Here is a 21,839-nt window from a genome sequence, read left to right as displayed (position 1 = left end):
AAAATAAATAAAAGTGCAAAAATGAAAATTGGTTGTTGAGGCAAGGGAGAAACCAGCACTGCAGTTTAAAGGGAATTTGTCACATTTTACCTATCTAAAGCTATTAATATGGCATACAGGCTATAGACTGCTGAAAAAGCCCTACCTGTATGCCTCATATCAAATGTTTTGTTGATAAATCATCTTATCATTTTATATAAATGACCTCTTCCAGGTTCCGAGGAGGAAGCTGCCTGGAAGATAACGCTGCCTCCAGAGATTTTACATGAAGGGGAGTTACCAGTGTGACAAGTAATTAACACAGAACTGGAGAAATGAACCACATCTTCTCGCAAACACATTTTTGCTCTGCTGTATTGTAACCATATTGCCAAACTGTCCATCTGCGAGATGGAAGCTGAGAGGAACCTGCAGATGTCAGGTATAATCTCACACAGCTCTGCAGTGAGATCAGAAGAGCAGAGAGCAGCCGTTACACATCACACTGGTAACTCTCCTTCATGCAATACAAGCTCTGGAGGCAGAGTTATCTTCCAGGCAGTGTCCTCCCCAGAGCCTAGAAGAGGTCATTTATATAGTGAGAAAAGATGATTTATCAACAAAAAGGCATCTTGATGTGAGACATACATGTAGGACTTTTCAGCATTCTATAACCTGTATGCCCATATTAAATGAATAGATGGGAATCTGTCACCACATTTGACCTTTTAAAACACGGGACACACATTCATTCATTCATTCATTCCATAAAATGGCTCTTGCTAAAATTAAAGGGAATCTGTCACTCCCTGGCACCTATCAGACCTCTAATATGGGCATACAGGTGATAGAAATGTGAATCTATACTTACCTGTATGGCCCATAGTAGAGGTCTGCTTGCTGGGAAATACCTTTTTATTAAATTAACTCTGCCAATCTTTGCGTCCGGGAGATGCCAAGAAATCCCCGCCTACTACCTTTGTTTCCATACTCGTCTCTTCTCCCCTGCACGTCACAGCGCTCTGTGACATGCAGTTCCCGGCCGGATCCTGCTCCTGCACAGTTTACCTTGTACGGACGGCGCTCTTCTCTCTGCCGTCAGTGTAGTGTTGTGCAGCAGGGAACTTGTGCGCAGGCACCGGTGAGTCACTGCCTTCCCAGCAACAGCGCACAGGTTTCCTGCTGCAAAACACTACACTGACAGCAGGAAGCAGAGCGCCGTCCGTACAGGGTAAACTGCGCAGGGGCGGAATCCGGCTGGGAACTGAACATCACAGGGCGCTGTGACGTGCAGTGGAGGGGGGGGGGATATGGAAATGAAGCTAGTAGGCGCGAATTTCTTGGCGTCCCTCAGAAGCGAAGCTTGGAAGAACGAATTTAATAAGGTATTTCACAGCAAGCAGACCTCTAATATGGGCCATACAGGTAAGTATAGATTCACATTTCTATAACCTGCATGCCCATATTAGAGGTCTGATGGTTCCTAGGGGGGTGACACATCCTGGTTAAAGAGACAGGCAGCATGATTTCATTTCCCCACCCCCAAACTATTTAAACATGCATGCAGCCTTTTCATAGACAAATCGGGGAATACCTTTCTATGGCCAGAATGTGCATCTTTTACTGAGAAATCAGAAATTGAATTGTTATGCAAATGAGGCTAAATCACGCCAGCTCACGTTACCCTGCTTGATGGACAGCCTCTATGCAGTGTGACTTGTAGCACAGGAAATATCCATCAAGCAGGAGAAGGCAACACCAGCCAGGGAATTGAACTTGAATCACAGAGCCTTTAGACCTACCATAGTCATTGAGCATGATTTGAATGTTACTTGAAATGTTGATTTCTCAGTAATGGACTGGCCATGTATAGGTATTACAGGACTGGTCTTTGAATAAAAATACATGTACATATAGTTTGGGGTGTCATATCCTGCTGACAGATTCCCTTTAAAGAATGTTGAATCATTTAAGAGTTACAGGGCTCAACGGTCCCTTCCTTGGACAGAAAAATAAAATAAAATAAAGGTACTCCAGGGTAGAAAAATAGTTACAAAATATGACTTGGTACACAAATCGAGAGAAACATCTTTGACCTCGTGGGTGGGGGGAAGTAGGGGAAAAATATTAAAAATAAAAAACAAATTAAAATCAAACCAGTAATGCAAGGTACAAAATTGTTACATAATATCACTATTCAGCTTAAGAGAAATTTTTTTTTTTTTTTTTAATCAAGACTTGATATATAAACCAGCATGTGCTAAGTCAGGTTCCCTTTATTACCTTTGATATAAATATGAGAAATTAGTGTGACATGCAAAACAAGCAAATAATTTGGAAAAGGGCACTTTTCTTTCTTTAAGATTAAGTAATCGTTCTAGATTTCTGCAAGTAATAACTAAAAAGCTTAATAAAAATGGCTTGAAATCACATGCTGATATTCTTATTGAATCTGTTTATTTAAGCAGTTTATTATAGCAGCATAAGAAATTCAAGGTTTTCGAGGAGCCTCCACATACCCTATAGCCCTGTCACAAACGGGCGTTTGATAATTTCAGGAAAAAACAATTTATTAAAGAAGCACTCATGGTTTCTTTCCTTCTATAACTGCACCCCACCTGATTATATGATAACGTGCAGAGTGTAATAGAAGGTTGGAAGCTCTGGAAATAAGTACGTGAGTTTTCTCCCATTCAGTCTCCATCTTGAGTCCTAGCTGTCATGCTGAATTTTCCTCTTATTTACTTTACTCACTTACATTGCACCATTAATTCCTCAGCACTTTACAGACATCAGCATTCCTGTTGAGCCCTGCAATAAAGCCAATGATGCTTCACACAGCATCACATGAACCGCTCAAGCCTGTACTACCGCTGCTTTTTGCGGCAAGTGTGCTCATTCTCGTCCTCCTCTATAATCTCCTAAATAAGGCAATATCTGTGTACAGACGGAGGCTGAACTAGGACACTAGCTGTGAGATTTGCTGCCATTTCACCATAGAGGAACTGAAATGGTGACCCTCCGAAGAGAATATAAGCAATGTGATCATATGGCCTAACTGAAGAGAAGTATACCATGAACTCCCAGATAGAGTTACAACTACATAAAAAGGTAATACTAGCTGAATTCTATACAACGGGGACAAGAAAGGTTGAAGAAAAAAAAAAACCTGGAGTGCTACTTTAAGATAAGGGAGTTAGGATGTCAATGTGAGGTTAATCTTTCAGTGTTGACCTATTTTACCGTTACAGACATCACAAGTAGTTAGTTACTACGCCAAACTGGAGAGGGAACAAAATGGCAGCAGATGGCAACGTAGAAGCAAACTTTAAGGAACAATGGGGTAGATTCATCAAGGCTGTCGTAGAGCATGCTCATGCTACACAAGTCTGACTGAATTTGTCTTGTACTCCATTCTTAATGCATTCGACACCTCTTCTGAATGGCATGTGGCGCACCAGAACAGCTACTCCACTCAGAATGGAGTAGCATTTCTGACGTTTAAAACATTGTCACTTGAGGAATTTGAAGGGTGGTCATGACCATGCTCAGTCCCACCTCAACCTATTTTGGCAGAATTAAGCTGGCAAGAAAACGAAAATGTCGCAAATTTTTTGCACAATACTCCATTGAGCAAATATTTTGCGACTTTTCAAAGCTTTTATGCTAGTTTTCTCGTGTAAGAGCTTTGATGAATAAGCCCCAAAGATTTTTTTCTGACAGCTAAAAGCCCAGAACATTGCAAATTCATGTTGCAGCTTTAAGATTTAACATCATAAGAAAAAGCCCTGCATTGACAATCCAATGTTTACAAAAACTAATTAGAATATCTACAACATATCTATGCAGTGCAGCTTATGCCTTTCTAATTTAACACCTTAATGAGCAGGCCTGAATGGGCCTAAATGACTCAGCTTTTCAGCATCCACAGAAAGCCCAGTTACAGGGAAAATCCCTCGTGGGCCTCACATCACTGGCAGAGCAGACCTGGATCTGATAGGACCTAGCGGCTCGGCTAAGGTGGGAGACACCAGAAGATGATGTGATGGCCAGGTCCTACAGAAGCCGCAATGCTGAGGATGTTCCTGTTGTCTGCATAGCACTGAGCAGCAAATAGAAGAACCGTGATTAGAAACTACTTTTGTCTTCTTCCCAGGGTCTCCAGCTGTGTCTGAAAGTGGGGTACAAGACTTGCTCCTGCTTCCTTGCAAGAGGATTAACCATGCCCTATAAATTTACACAGTGTTAAAGCCATTGTCAATACATTTCTTGGTCATTATCTAGTTAAAAGCAATGTCAACATTTGCAATAATGTTTAGATGTACAACACAATTGAAAGGGTATTTCCATCTCATCTGTAATAAAAAAATAAATTCAAAAACAAGGCCAAAAACATATAATACCTATCAAACGGTCTACATGTATAGCACTCATCTGATACAATCATTAGTTTGAGCTTTAATAGGCAACAAGGAGATTCATACTCTAATGGCTACCAATAAGAAACTCAGCCCTCTGAGCCACCGAACTGATAATGTCTGAAGGCAATGTTTAATTAAATCTCTCAGAAGATAAAGATATATCTATTTTATACCCAACATTTTTGTGAACAAGTTATCTTTACGTATAATTTACTTCTAGCAATTACAGGGAATCTCATCAGGTTTTTGTTATGTAATCAGAGCAGCATGATGCAAAATCACAGATTCTAGCAATTTATCACCCACTGAGATTACATAACAAAAATTGGCTGACACATTCCCATTAACAGACTTAATTTTGCACTACCAGGGTAATTCACTATAAGTTCCAGCTTTTATTATTAAGTAGGAACCAAAATACAAGTAATCAAAGTTGGTGTACTTACAATATATTCTTGCTTGCACAAATATAGAGGTACAGTGAGCCCGGATAAAATAACTCCCCAGGACTGTCGGCACGCTCTGCACACACACCACACACTGAGTGATTACAGCACACTCACTGTGTAATGAGCAATGACTGGGAACAAGTGGATGTAGAATAAGAAGAACTTCATTTTTTCACTGTAGCCACTTATCCAGTAAGCCAAAATATAAATGGCTAATAGTTGATTACCACTATCTCTGTAGGTAAATGGCACTTCTGGACAAGGCAGACTCCCTTTAAAAAGGAATCTGTCTGCACGATCGCCTCCTTCCTGCACAACACACTATGTGCGCAAGTTGCTCTCTGCATAAGTAAAAGGTGTAAAAGACATATTTCAATATTTTGCTCCCCAACTGAAAACATGCTATTTTAAAAGCATATCCAAATGAGGCTTAAGTGCTCTGGGAGTGTCATTTGGTGGGACATTGCTTAAATCCTTGGATTACATTCAGAACTGGGGTGAGTATATTGGTTAATTTAAATTATTATTTAAAATACAGCACACATTCTTTAAAGTGTTTGCTCTGTGTGTTTAAACTCTTTACTTTAATTACGTTTGATCATGAAAAGGTCTGATTGACACCTTGTCATCACCAAACAAAAGAGCTGGGTGTCAGCTAGTCCTATTCACCCAATCTTCATTAGCATTTCTATTCATGTAATTTATGAGGCAGCTGTGAGCTGCTATTTTTAGCCTAGGAAGGTGCCATTTGCAAACATGGTCCCTGGCCATTAATAACAGCTCACAGCTGGTTCTTTAGCCACTACGTCCCCCGATCAGCACTCAGCAGCGCTTTAGAAGCAGCGCATTTTTGTTGCGTTCAAAACGTGGTGTTCTAATGCCGCACTTTTGTTGTCGGTAAATGTGAATCCACCGCATATGACATTTCAAATCGGTCAAAATCAGCAGCGGAGACAAGCGTATCCGCTACAGAAATTGACATGCTGCGGATGAGTTTGGGTACGTCGCCACGGTCAGGCGCCGCTGCAAGTTTGACGCTGTGTTTATACAGCGTCAAACCCGCAGCATCCAGATGTTACAGCATAGTGGATGGGATCTCTAGAAATAACATGTCCACTATGCGTGCATCAGAGGCTACGAATCCCCTGTGGTCACTGACATGTGGCGCGTCTTTCAGGACCGCATCATGTCAAATTCTCTTGCGGAGTCGCTAGTCTCCACAACAGAAATTTGACCACTACAATGTATAGAATGCGGTAAATACGCATGGTACACTGGACACATGTGGATTTACCTGCGTTAAATGGAACGCAGCATTTTGGAAGCAGAAAAAAAAAATATGCGTCCAAAGCGCTGTCAGCTGGGTCGCTAGCCGCTAAGTCCCCAAGATCAGCACTCAGCAGCGCTGAAACTCCGTGTTCTAATGCCGCACTTTTGTTGTCGGTACATGTGAATCCACCGCATATAATGGCACTTCATTCAGTCAACATCTGCAGTGGAGACTTGCACGTCCGCTACAGAAATTGACATGCTGCGGGTGACTTTGGGTACGTGGCCACGATCAGGAGCCGCTGCGTGTTTTCCAGATGTTACAGCATAGTGGATGGGATCTCTAGAAATCCCATGTTCACTATGTGTGCATCAGAGGCTGCGACTCACCTGTGAAAACTGACATGCAGTGCGTCTTTCAGGACCGCAGCATGTCAAATTCTCTTGCGGAGTCGCTAGTCTCCCAACAGAAATTTGACCACTAGAAAATGTAGAATGTGATAAATCTGCATGGTTCAGTGAACACAAGTGGATTTACCTGCGTTGAATAGAATGCAACATTTTGGAAGCAGCAGAAAATATGCGTCCAAAGTGCTGCTACGTCGGGATTGGGGGCACAGAACCTAAAATTAGGGGGGGAAAAGATGGCATGAGCTCCCGCGTCATTTTTATAACCAGCAGAGGGAAAACTGACCACTGGGGGCTGACATTAGTAGCCCTGGCTATTAATATCAGCCCACAGCTGTTTGTTTAGCCTTTACTGGCTAGATTACTGGGGGATCCCAGATAAAAATTGTCCTGGGGTCCCCCTATAAAATCTAATCTAACCAGCAAAGGCTAAACAGATGCGGGATCATATTAATAGCTAGGGAAGGGAGTCAAGAATACTAGCCCCCTCCGCGGTTATTAATATCACCCCTCAGCAGTCCCAGAAATGGCACATCCATAAGATGCGTCAAATCTTGCGCTTAGCCTCCGCTCTGCCCTGTAGCGGTGACGAGTGGGGTAATGGGATTGGGGTTCACGTCAGCCTTGTATTGACGGCTGACGTGAAGCCCAGGTTAACCGCGTAGTAAAATAGCCGCTGCTTTTTCAATAAATACACGGCCAGAATAAAGTATTTTAATGAAATACAGTTTTTTTTTAAAAAATAAAAAATAATTGTACTGGGTCAGCGAAGCTATCAATCTGAACAACAAAAAAAAAAAAACATTTTCCTCACCTGTCTGCCGTCAACGACGCAGTCCACGTACAGCCAACGATTCTCGCACAGCGATCCGGGTCACTTCTACAGCAGTGACATCAGCAATCACTGATGTCACTGCTGTAGAAGACAGCAGTGTATACTGACAGGAGTGTAAAATCACTCCTATCAGTATACATTGCTGTGCAGGAGGTCACTGGGGTTTATCAGTGACGATGAGCTCTCACCACTATCACCCTGGGAACGTTCTTTAGAACGTTCCCAGGGTGGGGTCATGTGAGTGATCAGCTGACCGCTCACGTGACCGCAGGTCCTGGAAGCAGTATACTGCCGTCCGCCAGGGAGAGCATCGCCGGGGACCAGGACCAGGAGGAGACCGGGAGGCGCCAGACAGGTGAGTATAAGGGTGTTTTTTTTTATTTGTTTTTTTTTTTTACACCGCGTTGTAGCCGGCTTAGCTGAGAAGATTACTGCTCCTCCCAGCCGCGCCGCTCTCGCTGTTATCAGCGGGAGCAGCGGTTGGATGAGAGGAGTAGTAGTCCTCCTCTCCCGACCTGGGTACCACCCACAACGCTTTTCAGCCGCGAATTTGCGGCGATTGGCTTTAATTGAAACGCATCAAATCTGCAGATATAAATATTACACCTGCGGATTTGATGCAGTTCAATTAGGTCAATGGGCTCGAATTCGCAGCGGAAACGCCCGCACAATGGTCATGCTGCGGTTTTTACTGCAATGGCAATCCTGAGAAGATATTTCTGCATCATGTGCACAGCACATTAGGATTACCATTGCAATACCTGGCAGACCTATTAACATGCGGGCCTAAAAAAATTGGTCAAATCAAAATAAAACAGTGCGCAATTGACATGGGAACAACCCCTGGAAGCATCTCTGAATCCCAGGTCACTGCTGTGAACAATGTTGTCAGAGTATTACGCCACTTTTGCGGACTGACCATAAAACATACAAAAACTAAAGCAAAAATGGATTTTCTTGGAAAAAATGTTAAGAAATATTCTTTCCAGGGTAATGACATATATAAAGGCAAAATAAATAACCAAACAAAAATGCTCCTCCACACCTTGGGTTATGTTCACACTTCGTGTTCTTGATGCATTTTTGCAATTTTGCATTTCTTTTAACTGTGAAATACACATTTACCAGTAAATGTAATTTTAACATTTTACTACCTTATCTCGCCATGTGGTGTGTGAGACATGATCACTGTCAGATACATCCAGAATGAACACTCATATCCAGCTGATAATACCATCTAGCACCAGTCCCTATTTTAAAAGCAGCTAACAGCGTTATCAATAGGGAATAGATTTTTTTTCAGCATGGAGTATAATACAATAATCCCTGACAAGATGACTAACACGCTATCCCAACTGCTATAGGTCACCCGTAAACAAATCTCAGGTAAGATATAGCACAATAAAAAATAGAGTTAAACCGGCTCCGAAGAGGTTTTTTGGTACGTTGCACCACCAAAATGTGAAGGAACGCAAGCAATTCTGTCTGCTTTCATCAATTTCTAATTATAGATCACCATTCAAAATTATGAATCGGTCAACGAGTGCATGGAAAATATCAAGTAATATCAAGTAATGGAAGAGATGTATTTACAGACAATGAACAACACTCATCTCAAGCTGATAGCTGCATTTACAATAGGGACAGGATCAAAAGGTAATAGTGGTACCAATAGGGAATACATTTTTTTTTGCCACAGCAGTACGCAGTGTAAGGCAATAATATCTGGCTGGATTGGTGTAATACGCTATCCACACTGTGATAGCTCAGCCGTAAATGAAATTCAGATAAGAGGTAATATTGTAGAATTGATTTGAATTGGCTTTCCCATTATTAAAGGAGTGTGTCTCCTATACGGTTATTGCGTATATGTTATAATACCCCCAGTGGCACTAAAAACCCATCTGTGACAAAACGCTAGCGGCCAGGACCTCCAAGGCGTAGAGACAGTTCATGTCACATGTCCAGCATGGATACCCAATAGTTGTAAGGTACAGCGGAATCACAGAGGACGTTGATACGGTCCCCAACGTAGTCCTACAGCATCTTCCAAAACATTTCCTTCCTTGTCAGAGTAACTCACGCAGCAGGGCCTGGGCGCTGGGAGAGTCTGAGAAAACTGTACCAGACCTTTGACCGTTTCCCTGGCTCTGCTGCTTCTTTGTTTCTCCATCGCCTGTACTCCTTGGCTTGGTTGTTTAAGACACTGTGACCTCCAGAGTAGTCACATGGGATTTGTTTAACCAATTCTTCAACAAGGGCCATCTGGTACTGCAACATACAACATAGGAGTGGGTCTCCTATACTGGTAATGCCCATGCCCTGGCGGGTATACATGAACATTCTGTATAACATACAGAATGTTGGACGTATGCCTCGGAAAATAGTTTTTACGAGCATCATAAACACCCTTAAAAAAAAAATATGTGGGTGTTGCATGATTGTCACACTGTTGATATGGTGGTGGTGGTGGTGGTGGAGAAGGAGGAGGAAGGTGACATAAAAGACAAAATCATGAAACGTATACCCATGTCCGGGTGTGAAGAGGTGAATGGGAATAGACCCCTCAAAAATATCCACTGTATTTGGCTTTGTTCTGCGGATATCATCCGTGGTGTCGATAAGTCTGGTCCAATCCAGCCCTTGTTCATTTTGATAAGAGTCAGCCTGTCAGCATTTTCAGTTGACAGGCTGAGGCGCCTATCTGTTATAATACCCCCAGCAGCACTAAAAACCCGCTCTGACAAAACGCTAGCGGCAGGGCAGGCCAGGACCTCCAAGGTGTAGAGAGACAGTTCATGCCACGTGTCCAACTTGGATACCCAATATTTGTAAGAAACAGAGGAATCACAGGACTCTGGTGCAGTTGGCAAGGTACTCCTTTAGCATCTTCCAAAATTTTTCCCTCCTTGTTAGACTATTTGGCGCATCATGGCCTGGGCACTGAGAAAACGGTCCCAGACCTTTGACAGCGTTTCCCTGCCTAGACTGCATCTGGTTTGGGTCTCCCTCGCCTGTACTCCTTGGCTGTCCAAAAAACTGACTGAATTTTTTTTAATAATTTCGGCAACAAGGGCCTTCTGGTACTGCAACATTTTATTAGACCTCTCCGGCACGGAAAGGAGAGATAGAAAGTTCTCCTTGTATTGTGGATCTAGAAGGATGACCAACCAGTAATTACTGTCACCTAAAATGCGTACAACGCGAGGGTCACGAGAAAGGCAGCAGAACAAAGTCAGCCACGTGTGCCAGACTGCGAACAGTCAAGACTTCCCTGTCCCCACCAAGAGAACAACTGTCTATGTTCTTCTCCTCATCCTCCTCCTCATTCTCCCTTTCCTCAGGCCATCCACGCTGAACAGACGGTATGAATGTTGTGTGGCAAGTACTGTCTGTAGCGCCAGAAACCAGCTCCTGTTCCTCCTCCTCCTACCTGTGTAGCATCACCCTGTGTAGTTCTGTGCTTCATCTCATCGTGCTCCACCTGCAATGCCTCCTCAATTGTGAGTAGCGAGCGTTTCAGTAGACAGAGAAGCAGGTTGGTGACGCAAATTATGGAGTCATCACCGCTCACTATTTTGGTGGAGTCCTTAAAGTTGTCAGACATCTATGCCCACTCATCAGCTCTTATGTGCGTAGGCTGACCTGAATACCGACAGGCGTGTTGAAGCTGGTACTCAAAAACTGCCCTCTGCTGCTCACAAATCCTTATATGAAACGTTGAGTTCCAACACCTGGTGACATTGCACACCAGTCGGTGAACTGGTAGGGCAAACAATGACGAAGCATTGCAATGGCAGCAGGAACTGTAGCGGACTTTTTGAAATGGGCACACATGCAGCGTACTTTGATAAGCAGCTCAGGCAGATCCAGGTAGGTTTTGAGAAACTACTGAACCACTAGGTTGAGCACATGGGCCAGGCATGTTACATGTGCGAGGTTGCCAAGCTTCAGAGCAGCCACCAGGTTCCAGCCATTGTCACATACGACCATGTCTGGCTGTAGATTCAGCGGTGAGAGCCACAGAACTGCCTGCTCTTTTACAGCTGTCAACAACTCTGCAGCCACCTAAGCATACTAGCTTCAGCACAGCCTGTTGCCGCTTGGCCGAGGCAGTGCAGTAGTGCTTCCAGTTTCCGACTGATGTGGTCATTTCGGAGATGGAGGCTGAGAAGGAGGTGCAGGAGCTGTAGAATGTGGATTGACCCAGGGCCCACAATTCTCGAAGTCGGGAGGACTTGTTCCGTCCTAGGGCCCGACTGCGTTTCGGCTTCCACAATATTAACCCTGTGTGCCATAAGAAGATGTACCGTCCCTGGCCACAAGCACTTGACCACATGTCCGTGGTTAGGTAGACCTTCCTAGTGACTGCGTTGTTGAGGGCCCAGGTAATGTTTTGGGACCCAAGCTTGTATAAAAGGTGGGGACGGCAAACCAGGAGAAAAATAGTGGCAGCTGGGGACAGAGTACCAAAGGACGGCCGCAACCATGAGGTTGCGGAAAGCTTCCGTCTCCAACGAGCCTAAAAGGCAACATTTCCAGTGCAAGCAGTAGAGAAATGTGGCAGTTTAGTGTTGTGGACTGTGGGTGGTTGGCTGCATATTTGCGCTTGAGGTCAAAGGACTGCGGTAAGGACAAGTGAATGTTGTGCTGGGACAAGGACGCTGATTGTTGCAAGTGGTATTTGGAATGAATCCGCTTTACCCAGCATGGCAATCACAACATTCTGAAAAGACATGCCAGTTCATCTAGTTTTGTCACAGGTGTGTCAGAAGTGACAGTCTCCCTGCAGCTGGTTGCAGAAGATCTTAGTTTAGCATTACAAACCCCATCTAAGCTGTCTCACTCTAGGACCCAGCGGTTACCTCCCTCCGGCTAATTGACACCCTGGCTGGGTGTTTAAATACTGGCTGTTGCCAGAGGGAGTTGCCGGTGATATTCACATGTGACACCTTGTGAAGGTTTTGAGCTGTTGCAGTCTGTTTACTTCCTCCTGGAGCCCAGAGGACATGTTGCAATCTCTCTGAAGTCGACTCAAGCTAAGCTACTTCCATGTTGTCTGTCACCCCTTGCTGTCTGTAGTGTTTAGTGGGGACTGACTAGCGCTCATCCCTCCTTCCATATACAGGGCCAACGCTAGGCAAATACAGGGTTTAGGTTCGCGTGCGGCGATTGATGAAGAACTAATATAGGGACGTTAGTGGAGACAGTGATTCAGATCAGCCTAGGAGGTCTCCACTTCCCCCTTCACCTAATGTCTGGGCTCCCTTTCCCCCTTTCCTTTGTGTTGCACTCAGTCTTTCCTACACCTTACGTGACATTTTTGCACTTAACCTGCAGATAAGTCTTGGGTCATTGTTTTGCAGTGGCAAAAAATGATTCTCCCACTAATTTTGTGACCAAGGAGAGGGATTGAGAGCTGCTTCAGATTACATGGTATGGTTTGAGATGAGGTGGACTGGATATTGACAAAAACTTGTTCAAGACTGCTGGAAAGCCATTCCATGTGCCAGTCTGATGAAGCTGCTTGAGAAAATGCCAAGGGTATGCAAGTCTGTCATTGAAATAAAGGTGTGGTGGGGACTTTAAAGAATTTAAGGTTTCACACATTCTGGTCTATTTCACAGGTGTTTCCCTGCTTCACCTTGTTGGAATCTACAGTAATGTATATTGCTGAAAGTTTTGTCACCTTTTAAATTGTTCCACAAAGTGGAAGTATTTCTCCCAAAAAATTATTGCAATTACACGTTTTGTTATACACGTTTGTTTCCTATGTGTGCATTACCAAAAAAAAGCCAAATTGGACATCATTTCACACAACCCCAAAAATAGGCCGGACAAAATTTTTTGGCAATTTTCCAAAACTGTGGGTAAACAACTTTGTTTCAAGCATGTGATGCTCGTTCAAACTCACCTGTGGCAAGTAACAGGTGTGAGCAATGGGTACCTTGACTGAGTGCAAGGCATCAGTAAATATAAAGAATACAAAAGGATTGTGGGTCGTAATGTAGTCTCCAGTGTCAGAAAGCTAACTTTTTCCTGCTGGAAGACCTCTGACGCAATAACCCCAAACATACTTCAAGAAGCACCCAGAAATGGATTGAAACAAAGTGCTGGAAAGTTCTGAAGTGGACAGCTATAAGTCCGGATCCATTGAACACCTGTGGATAGATCTTAAAATTGCTGTTGGGAGAAGGCACCCTTCAAATATGAGAGAACTGGAGCAGTTTGCAAAAGAAGAGTGGTCCAAAATTCCAGTCGAGAGGTGTAAGCAGCTTGTTGATAGTCATAGGAAGTGATTAGAGTAAACATTTCATTAATGTTTTTGCAAGCCAACATCTCCTCAATGGAAATCAAAGGGTATGCAACCAAATATTAAGTTGAGGGTGCCAACAATTTTGTCTGGCCCATTTTTGGGGGTTTGTGTGAAATTATGACCAATTTGTATTTTTTCTGTTAGTGTTGTTCCAATACACATAGGAAATAAACATGTGTATAACAAAACATGTGCAATTGCAATAATTTTCTGAACAAAACATAAAACTTTCTGAAATATAGGCGAACATGGGATGATTAGTTTAATTAGTGAGGCGAGAGGCTGTCACGACTCCACCACTCACGGTATCGTATGGACGCTGTAAATTACAGCTCTGCTGCCCTATGGGATTGAGGGTTTGCTGAGCTGTCAGGATTGTGAAAGACTGCTCTACCGCTCAATCTGAGGCAGAGGTGAGAGTATTGTGAGTGACAGCTCAGCCGTCCTATTGTAGAAATGTTTTTGAGGTGCAGGTGACCCGAGCAAGCGAGTGATTGGATACAGATTGAAGGAAAGATCTGAGTCAAATATAACACAAAGCCAGTGGGCATAATGCTTGAGAGTTATGGTCGAACCATACATAGATGATAATTTCAGGTTTAGTTGGGTAGCAGGTGAGATACAAAAGGATTTCTGTTTTTGACAGATTTCGTTTTAGATATGGACAGGACATAAGAATACATACAGTATATAAATCTATACACACACACACACACTTCTATAGAGCCATTAATTTCTCAGTGCTTTACAGATATCACTGTCTCCATTGGAATGCAATCTAGATTCCCTATCAGGATGTCTTTGGAGTGAGTGAGGAAACCCACGCAAACAAAGGAGAACAAACTACTTGCAGATGTTGTCCTTGGGCCCCAGTGCTACAAGGATACAGCCACCATGCCCATACTATAATATACAGACACTTCAATTGTTGATTGGTGAAAATCTCACCTTGTGTTGAATTTTGAAAGCAAAAGGCTCCCTTATGAAATATATATTAGTGCACATTCCTTAATACATACACGTTTAACTGATCTAAAAAATATAGACCACAATTACAATGCTAAAAAATGCAAATACTACTAAATACCATATATACTTAAATTAGGGCAGATACACAAAATTAGAGATATTCTTAAGTTTGTATAGAGCGGATATTATGGAAAGGCTGGGAGACTAGCACTAGAGTGCAGCACTTGTCCATCTCCAGCGCTGGAGCTGTAGCGGATCGATCAACGCTCCATTCACATGGGGCTCTCCAGAGCCCCAATTCTCAAGATCTCTGAGGGAAGGGAGTCCCAGCGGTCAGACAAAGGCCTCCTTCACGCATCCTGATAGTACAGATACTGGAAAAAAACAGTACTGATGCCATCTGTGTCCGTGTGGAACATACGTGTGCCGTATCATTATCACCCGTACCGGCACTTTGGAAAAAGCAGTACAGTCAGTGCTGTTCTCAGATGCCGGGTGCTGAATCCCACTGTCATTGAGGTCTGATGACAGTTCTAGTCAGCAGCCGCTGTCTGTGTATAGTGCTAACTACAACTGTCATCATTGTCGTCTGATCTCCCTGCGATCTGCAAGACCAGGAGAGTCTGATAGTTGTATTCAGCAGCCTTTGTCTAGTGTGTATTAAATAAATATTTATTAAATATTTTAAAAAAAAAATGGTGTGGGGTCCCCTATCATTTTCCTAACCAGCTGAGGGAAAGCCAATGGCTGGGGGCTGATGTTCATATTCTGGGAAGGGGCCCAATAGCCATAAAGTTTCCCCAGCCATTAACAGCTCACAGCTGTTTGCTCAGCCTTTACTGGTTAGTAAAAGAAGGACCCACCCAAAAAAATTGATGTGTGTCCCCCTAATTTCACAACCAGCATAGGCTAAACAGATGGCTGCTGACTGATATTAATAGCCTCGGAAAGGGCCATGAATATTAGCCCTCTTCCCAGACTAAATACATCAGACCTTAGCCACCCCAGAATGTCGCATCCATCAGATGCGCCAATTCTGACGCTTAGCCTCCACTCTTCCCACTTACACTGGTGTGGTGGCAAGTAGGGTAATAGTTCTGGGGTTGATGTCAGCTGTTTTATGGCCGGTGACATCAAGCCCAGGGGTTAGTAACGGAGTCTATAAGACACCCCCATTACTAACCCCATAGTCAAATGTAATAAAAAGACACAGCGTAAAGTCCTTTATTTGTAATAAACACTCCCCAGCCTCTTTATTTTGAAAATAATAAATGGGTAAAACACTGTATTCCTCATCTGTCCGCCGATAATCCATTTGTTCCACAAAGAACCCAACTCTGCTACGTCTGGATGCATTGTCGAGTGGTGGCATGGTGCAACTTAACAGCCATGCATCCAGGACACACTGAGCTGAGCATGAGAACGCAGCTTCAGTGACCAGTGGCAACCTCAATGACGTAACTGCGGGTCACTGAAGCTGCGTTTTCACGCTCGGCTCAGTGTATCCTGGATGCATAGCTGAGCGATCGCACCATGCCATTGCTCAGCAATGCATCCAGATGTAGCAGAGTTAATCCCTTTGTCCTATGAAGCGCCCATCGGCGGACAGGTGAAAAATACGGTGTTATTATTTTTTTAAAATAATAAATAGGTAAAAGAGGGTGATAACCCCACAACCATTACCCCACTTGCTATCGCACCAGGGTAAGTGTAAAGAGTGGAGGCTAAGCGCCAGAATTGGTGCATCTGCTGGATGCGCCATTTCGGGGGCGGCTGAGGGCTGATGTTCTTAGTATGGGAGGGGGCCAATATCCATGGCCCCTTTCTAGGCTAGTATCACCAGACTGCATCTGTCTGTTTAGCCTTTGCTGGTTAGTAAATATAAAGGAGACCCCACATCATTTTTTTTGGAGGGATGGGGGTTGTTCTCATCTATAATAACCAGTAAAGGCTAAGCAAATAGCTGCGAGCTGATATTAATAGCCTGGGAAACTTTATGGCTATTGGCCCCTTCCCAGAATATTAACATAAGCCACCAACCGTCGGCTTTCCCTCAGTTGGTTAGGAAAAGTACGGGTGACCCCTAGCCTTTTTTTTTTTTATTTAATACGCGGTAGACACAGGCGACTGCCTCTGACTACATCTATCAGACTCGCCTGGTCTTGCTGATCACAGGGAGACCAGACGACAATGATGAAAGCTGCATTCAGCACCCGGCGCCAGGGAATAGCGCGAACTGTACTACTTTTTCCCAGGCGCCGGTATGTGTCACACAGATGAAACACAGCTGTGACGGCAGGTCTGCGGGTTTTTCACATGGTCCGTGTGGAAAACCCGACATATGTACACCACCACTGAACACAGTGAGTGATTGGGTAGTTAATCTCTAACTTGTGGATTTAACTTTCAAACTTGAGAATACCCCTTTAGAAGTAGAACACCAGAGTTTATTTATTTTTTCTTTTCATTTCAGCACTGGAGTGGTGCCACTAATCTAAGTTCCCTGACCCTGACATTATACTCGCCAGTCACTGTCTTCAGCTCTTCCCAGAGCCACTCTGGTCCCGCGCCAATATCTTGCAACATTTCATGACGGACCGAAAGTCAGAGGTAATGGTCACAAGCTCTCAATATAAGTCTATGAGGACCTCATTCACTTAGGCTTAAAACACAGGAGAGATCTGGAAGGTCAACCTGCAGAACACTGATCGGAGCGGCACCGATGACAGATGAAGACGACAGCTGGCGAGCATAATACTAGGGGCAGGGAACTTAGATTAGTGATACCACTCCATGCAGGAGTGGTGCTTTTAACTACATTTATACTACTTGGACTTGAGGGTTAAAGGAAACCGGTCATCAGATTCATGAATCAGACTGGCTGTGCCATTTCAACCAGGCATATTTGACGCAGTCTCCAATTCAGGCTGCTCACTGGTTCATTCAGCATTAATCTGATGACACGCTCCCTTTCAGATAGAGGGTGATTTTAAACAGTATTTTTAAGCAGAGGGAATGCTATGGGAGGCATAAGACCAGCAATAATATTACTGGTCCTAGTCACAAGTCGAGCAGATCTGCATGGCCGCTCCCAGTGAGATTAAAATAGTTTTGTTAGATCTCAGGAGTTGCACATAAATATAGCATTAAACAGTGGATAGAAAAAAACACTAAAAGTAGATATATAAAAAGAAATGCAAACTGCACTGCATGTTAATTATTTACATACTTCAAAATAATCACAATGGCAGGGGAGACCAAGGCATGTATTTAAAGAGGTTGTACACTACTTTATCATTGATTACCTATCCCTAGGATAGGTCATCAATGTCTGATCGGTTGGGGTCCAACACCCAGCCCACCCGCAGATCAACTGTTCTTGGTGGCCGTCGGCTGGAACTGCTCGATTGTGAAGCTACTCAATCTTCAGTTAGTGGCCTCCTAGTGATTTGAGTAGGAGGCGGATGTGTAGCAAGTACCCTGACGCGGCCACTATCAGAAGGCTGAGCAGCTCCGCAATCAAGTAGTTCCGGACGGCGGACGCAGACATAGAAAACAGGTGACCGGCAGGGAAGCAGAGTTTAAGACCCCGACCAATCAGACACTGATAACCTATCCTAAGGATAGGCAATCAATGATTAAGTAGTAGACAACATTTGTCCTAATGCAGCTGAAGACCACACAAGATCTGGGAAAGCTGACAAACATCTGACAAAACAGCCAATGCAATAATTAAGCATCAAAAGCAAGGCCTCACATCAGACCTAGCAGTCAACTCTGTAGTGAGCTTGCACAGACAGACATGCATTATGTCAGCTATACATTATATTTTGAACCAGGACTGACTAATACATTTTTCATGGTTCTAAAAGCCTGCTTCAAATTCATAGCATGTTAATTTCTTTAACAAATGAGTCTAAGCGTACCTTTTTTTTCTGCTTATTATTTCAAAGGCTCTGTTCCCTTCTCCAACAAGGCATTAATTATGGGTTAGTAATTTAAATCTTGACTCACAGCAATCTGCACTCTGATTGGTTGGCAAAAAGGGGGAGAGAGGCCATGTGGGAGGGCGCCTACCTGAGGTAGTTTAGGGTTTAAGATTGGTTCCTGTAAGACTAGTCTATAACAGAACAAAAACAATATTGAAACCCTGAAACAAATGATCCAAAATATGTGATAAAAGAAACACCTGTGGAAAGAAATTGATCAAACTGAAGATTAAAACAATGCCTTCTTCCCATTCACTCAATAGCCCACATACTCCCAGAGGTTTGGAAGGAGCAAGCCAGCCTGTAGCATATACTAGATCGTAAATAAAAGCATCTTAAGATTGACTGTAAAAATGTTAGAGCGCTCCACCTGCCAAGAAGACAAATCTAAAAGCAGAGAATTTGGGAAGGCTAGGAATGGAGGCAAACATGGAGGAGAGAAGCCCAGAGTATGAAAGGAGGGACTTGGCACACAAAAGCAAGGGTAATATAAAGTGTATGAATGCACAGGAAAGAAAAATTACACTTGTAGGAATAAGGAATTTTTTTTATTTTAATAATTTATTAAAATCTACACTTTTTTTGCCTTACAATTCCAGTCCTAAACTACATTTCTGAAGTGACCCAGTATGATTAATCAGGAAACCATCACTTTGTAGCCTTGTTATGTTGGAGCCTGAAGGTAGCGGGGAGGTGACCAACACCATTGCATGCAGTATTAAAACCCGCAAAACAAAACTAAAATGTACTCATTGCCACCACAACAACAAACTTTGTATTTGTTTAAAAAGTCTACCATTCCAACGGCCAGAGCAGTGTTTAAGAACAGCATGCCTGCATTCCCAGACAACACTCCACTGATGTTACAACAAAGGGAAAAACACCATGAATAAATGAGAAACTACACTAAAAAAGGTTTAAAAGGCACAATAATGGAAAATAAAAAAAATGTCAAAAAAATATGTAATATGGATGGGAATTAAGGCTGGCTTGCATGGGCACAGAGGAAAAGGGAAGTGGGAAGCAGGTTGGAATAATTTATCTATCTCAATATATCTCAGGGTTTTTAAAAAATATATATCTAGTATTTTTAAAGTTCTTCGTTGCATACTTACATATAATTCAGTGCCATAAAATCCATCCTGATATAGCACACTATAGAATCACACCACGAAAGGGGGGTGGGACAAAAATGATAAGGAAAAAAAACAAAAACAAAAAACAAAACACATTCCGGTTATTAACAGCAGCTGCATGCAACATGCCATATAAATCATAAGCAGGCAAAAGATGTATGAATAACCCTTCCCATCCCCATCTTGATCGTAATCAACAGCATCTCTGATGTGAACTGTACGTCATTAGAGCTTATTTTCTGCACAAAGTTTAATTTAGAATAGATTGATAAAAATTTACCTTTTTGCATAATTTTACACATTTTCACAGCCAAAATAGTTATTCACACACCTTATATGTACAACAGATTGTGTCTTAACCAAACCATTTCTAATAGTAAATCTTTTAGCCTATTATTGTGTGAAGTTGGTCTAAAAAAAAATACACCAAGTACAATTCAAGAACATTTGTTACATGTTAAGACTATGTTCACATATTGCGTTTTGCAGCTTTTTTTGCGCTAATTAAAAGCGGCTTTTTACAGTACCAGCAACAGCTTAGTTTTCAGGAATCTCCTGCACAGTTTTTTCTTGATTAGATTGGAAAACTGCAGCGTTTTCAAAATTTGCATCATGTTAATTCTTTGAGCATTATTGCTACATTTTAGGTGAATAAAACTGACTTCATTAAACATGCAGTGTAGACAAATTACACAATCCACATAAACAAAAGCAGCATAAAACGCAACATCTGAACATAGCCCAAGTGTGAAAATCTGAACCCAAACTCTGGTCCAATAACCTAAAAAGTCCATTTCTATACACATACGACATGCATTTGGAGAACATCATTAAAACTGCTACGAAGTGAAGTGTTCATAAAGTGAAGGGTCCACAGGCTTCTGCAATTTACAGACTCCATTGTGTCCATTTAAGTACAGTTTAAGGCTTTGAGCATCCGCTGAAAAAGGGTCTTGTAGGCAACTTTGGTTGACTCGAAGATTAAATTACGGTATACTCCTGATGAAGCAAAGGCAAGATGCAGATCGGTGCAGCGTGTGTGACAAACTCCTGTTCTGCAATGATTGCTACTTAAAGGGGTTGTCTGGTCAAAATAGATAAGTCTGGGATCAATCTGTAACTGTAGGCCTATGAATCCCCCCCCCCCCCAGAACATGCAATGTGAGCTGCGAGGATTCGCCGGTTTCTGAGCCAGGACCGGAGGGTATGTACAAGTGCTTCTCACTAAATTAGAGTATCAAAAAGTTTATTTCAGTTCTTCAATCCAAAAAGTGAAACTGATATTATATAGAGTCATCACAAACAGAGTGATCTATTTCAAGTCTTTATTTCTGTTAATATTGATGATTATGGCTTACAGCCAATGAGAACACAAAAGTCATCTCAGTAAATTAGGAAGCCTTTGCAGGTGTTTTTGGTTAATTATTCTAGGCATTTAAAAAGGTCCCTTAGTCTGTTTCAGTATGCTCCACAATCATGGGGAAGACTGCTGACTTGACAGATGGCCAAAAGGCAGTCATTGACACACTCCATAAGGAGGGTAAGCCACAAAAGGTCATTGCTAAAAAAGCTGGCTGTTCACAGAGTGCTGTACCCAAGCATATTAATGGAAAGTTGAGTGGAAGGAATAAGTGTGGTAGAAAAAGGTGCACAAGCAACCGGGATGACCGCAGCCTTGAAAGGATTGTTAAGAAAAGCCATTCAAAAATTTGGAGGGAGATTCACAAGTAATGAACTGTTGCTGGAGTCATTGCTTCAAGTGCCGTCTCCACACACCCACACACGTATCCAGGACATGGGCTACAAGTGTTGCATTCCTTGTGTCAAGCCACTTATGAACAATAGACAGCTCCAAAAGTGTCTTACCTGGGCCAAGGAGAAAAAGACCTGGACTGTTGCTCAGTGGTTCCGGGTGTTGTTTTCGGATGAAAGTAAATTTTCCATTTCATTTGGAAATCAAGGTCCCAGAGTCTGGAGGAAGAGTGGAGAGGCCACAATCCAAGCGGTTTGAGGTCTAGTGTGAAGTTTCCACAATCAGTGATGGTTTGGGGAGCCATGTCATCTTAAG

At 42.9% G+C, this 21,839-nt stretch overlaps 1 protein-coding gene across 13 annotated transcripts in view; it reads right to left on the bottom strand.

Moving 5' to 3' along the window:
• Nucleotides 1-21,839, bottom strand: part of RBFOX2 (RNA binding fox-1 homolog 2) — a 431,053-nt gene that overhangs the window by 100,849 nt on the left and 308,365 nt on the right. For 7 of the 13 annotated variants that reach the window (XM_073644115.1, XM_073644117.1, XM_073644109.1 and 4 more), the window contains one exon: nt 18,724-18,766. The exons of 2 other annotated variants lie outside the window; for them this stretch is intronic. In XM_073644115.1, coding sequence (XP_073500216.1) covers nt 18,724-18,766 — 43 coding nt within the window. Of the gene's footprint in view, nt 1-18,723; nt 18,767-19,750; nt 19,791-21,839 lie in introns of all 13 variants that reach the window. 4 more of the 13 variants (XM_073644116.1, XM_073644110.1, XM_073644118.1 and 1 more) reach the window with 1 other exon arrangement.

Source organism: Phyllobates terribilis, unplaced genomic scaffold (genome assembly GCF_046119375.1).
Source record: "Phyllobates terribilis strain yellow unplaced genomic scaffold, ASM4611937v1 Scaffold_8__6_contigs__length_399053987, whole genome shotgun sequence".
In the NCBI taxonomy this organism is placed as follows: Eukaryota; Metazoa; Chordata; class Amphibia; order Anura; family Dendrobatidae; genus Phyllobates; species Phyllobates terribilis.
Note: the sequence above shows the minus strand (reverse complement) of the source record. Positions and strands in the feature narration are given on the sequence as shown.